Genomic DNA, 1,572 nt, shown 5'->3' on the forward strand with positions numbered 1-1,572 from the left:
AGAGCGGTCTGTGAGGTTGATATACTGACAACCAATGTAAACCTGTGAAGACACTGCTGCAGTAATCAATTCTACTAAAGATAAATACATGAATGAAGACATATGAGGATTATTGGGCCAGAGTTTGTGGGATAGTAATAGAAACATTAGCTGTAGAAGAACTGACTCAGACTAAAGAGAATTAAACCAAACACTGACTCATGTCTCCACATGTATTATTGGGATGTAATTAGGACAGAAGAATTGAGAAGGATTGATTATTTTGGTTTGTAATCTGCTGTTCCACTTCAGTCCAGCAGGGGGCGGTAATTAGCCCACTCAGCTGCTTTGTGTCAGTGTGACAACCAGGAAGTAAAACAAAGGAGCAGCTGTAGCCGCAGCTAGCAGTTGGTTGTTTTTTAATATTCCGACTGAATATTTCAGTAAAAATGTCTCCAGTTCAGCATCTGAGAGAGTTTATCAGAGAGCGACTAACTGCTGCTGCTGAAGAAATCTTCACAGAAGTTGAAAAAACCATCATCCGCTACGAGGAAGAAAACAGACTGATGGAAAACTACAGGAAATCCCAAATAAAACAAAATCCAAACGGTAGGAAGCTACAGAAAATGTCTGATAGATCAGTTTGGTCTGTTTTCATATTAGCTGGATTAAAACGGAGAAGCTTTGATGTATTTTCCTACAGACATGAATAGATATGTTGAAATAGAATATATTTTTAATTGAAAGTGATGTTTTAGGCATCTTTAACACTTTATAGGGCAAGTTAGTGTTTTTGATCCCTTGCAAATGGATTCCCCACCACCACCATCACCGTCCCTTAGTGAGGTCTAGAAGCACTAGATCTATCCAGCCATTCAGCAAAGATGCTGCTACATGGCTGTAAATCTTATTTGGCATTTGACCAATTAGATCAGTCCTTGGATGATATATCACATACACTGGAAAAGTGGTCTAGAATCAAGTAAAGATTTCTTAAATTAAGTGTTTTTACCCTTGATTTGAATAGGTTAATGAGATAGTTTGCCAATGGAATGAGTATTTTTACTCCCAAAATAAGATAATTAGACAAAATGCACTTGAAATAAGACAATGCAATTGTTTTCTTTTTTAGATCTAAATTGTCTTGTTATATTGGCAAATGTCTTTTATTATCCCCTGAATTCAAGAATAAATGCACTTATTTTAAGAAATAAATTAATTATCTAGATTTCGATTTTTTGTGTTTAATTCTTATAATTTGGCAGTGGATGGTATATTGGTGCTACAACAAATAGTTTTTCAGTCCAAACAAAATGCATTGACTCCTAAATCCACTCTGATGTGACACACATTCAGTATTTTCCTCCATGTGAGCCGATGCTCTTTGTTTCTCTGACTGTTTGACATCTCTACAGGTCAGAGGTCAGTTAGGTTCACTAACTCGTGTACTGTCCCTTATAATCAATCAATGATGAGAAATTATAGAATTTAGTCTGGATTAGGAAATGTCTCGTAGTGATGGAGGTTTGCATAATGGAATGATTTTCACACAGCATCAAAATTATTCAACGTACTATATTTACATCCACATCC

General features: G+C 35.9%; 1 protein-coding gene across 1 annotated transcript in view; it reads left to right on the forward strand.

Moving 5' to 3' along the window:
• The first annotated feature begins 370 nt into the window (after positions 1 to 370).
• Positions 371 to 1,572, forward strand: part of LOC107089117 (zinc finger protein 184-like) — a 6,177-nt gene continuing 4,975 nt past the window's right edge. The window contains exon 1 of the mRNA XM_015381685.1: positions 371 to 588. Coding sequence (XP_015237171.1) covers positions 429 to 588 — 160 coding nt within the window. The 5' untranslated portion in view covers positions 371 to 428. The remainder of the gene's footprint in view (positions 589 to 1,572) is intronic.

The sequence above is a fragment of the Cyprinodon variegatus genome, unplaced genomic scaffold, assembly GCF_000732505.1.
Source record: "Cyprinodon variegatus isolate N-32 unplaced genomic scaffold, C_variegatus-1.0 Scaffold239, whole genome shotgun sequence".
Taxonomy (NCBI): domain Eukaryota; kingdom Metazoa; phylum Chordata; class Actinopteri; order Cyprinodontiformes; family Cyprinodontidae; genus Cyprinodon; species Cyprinodon variegatus.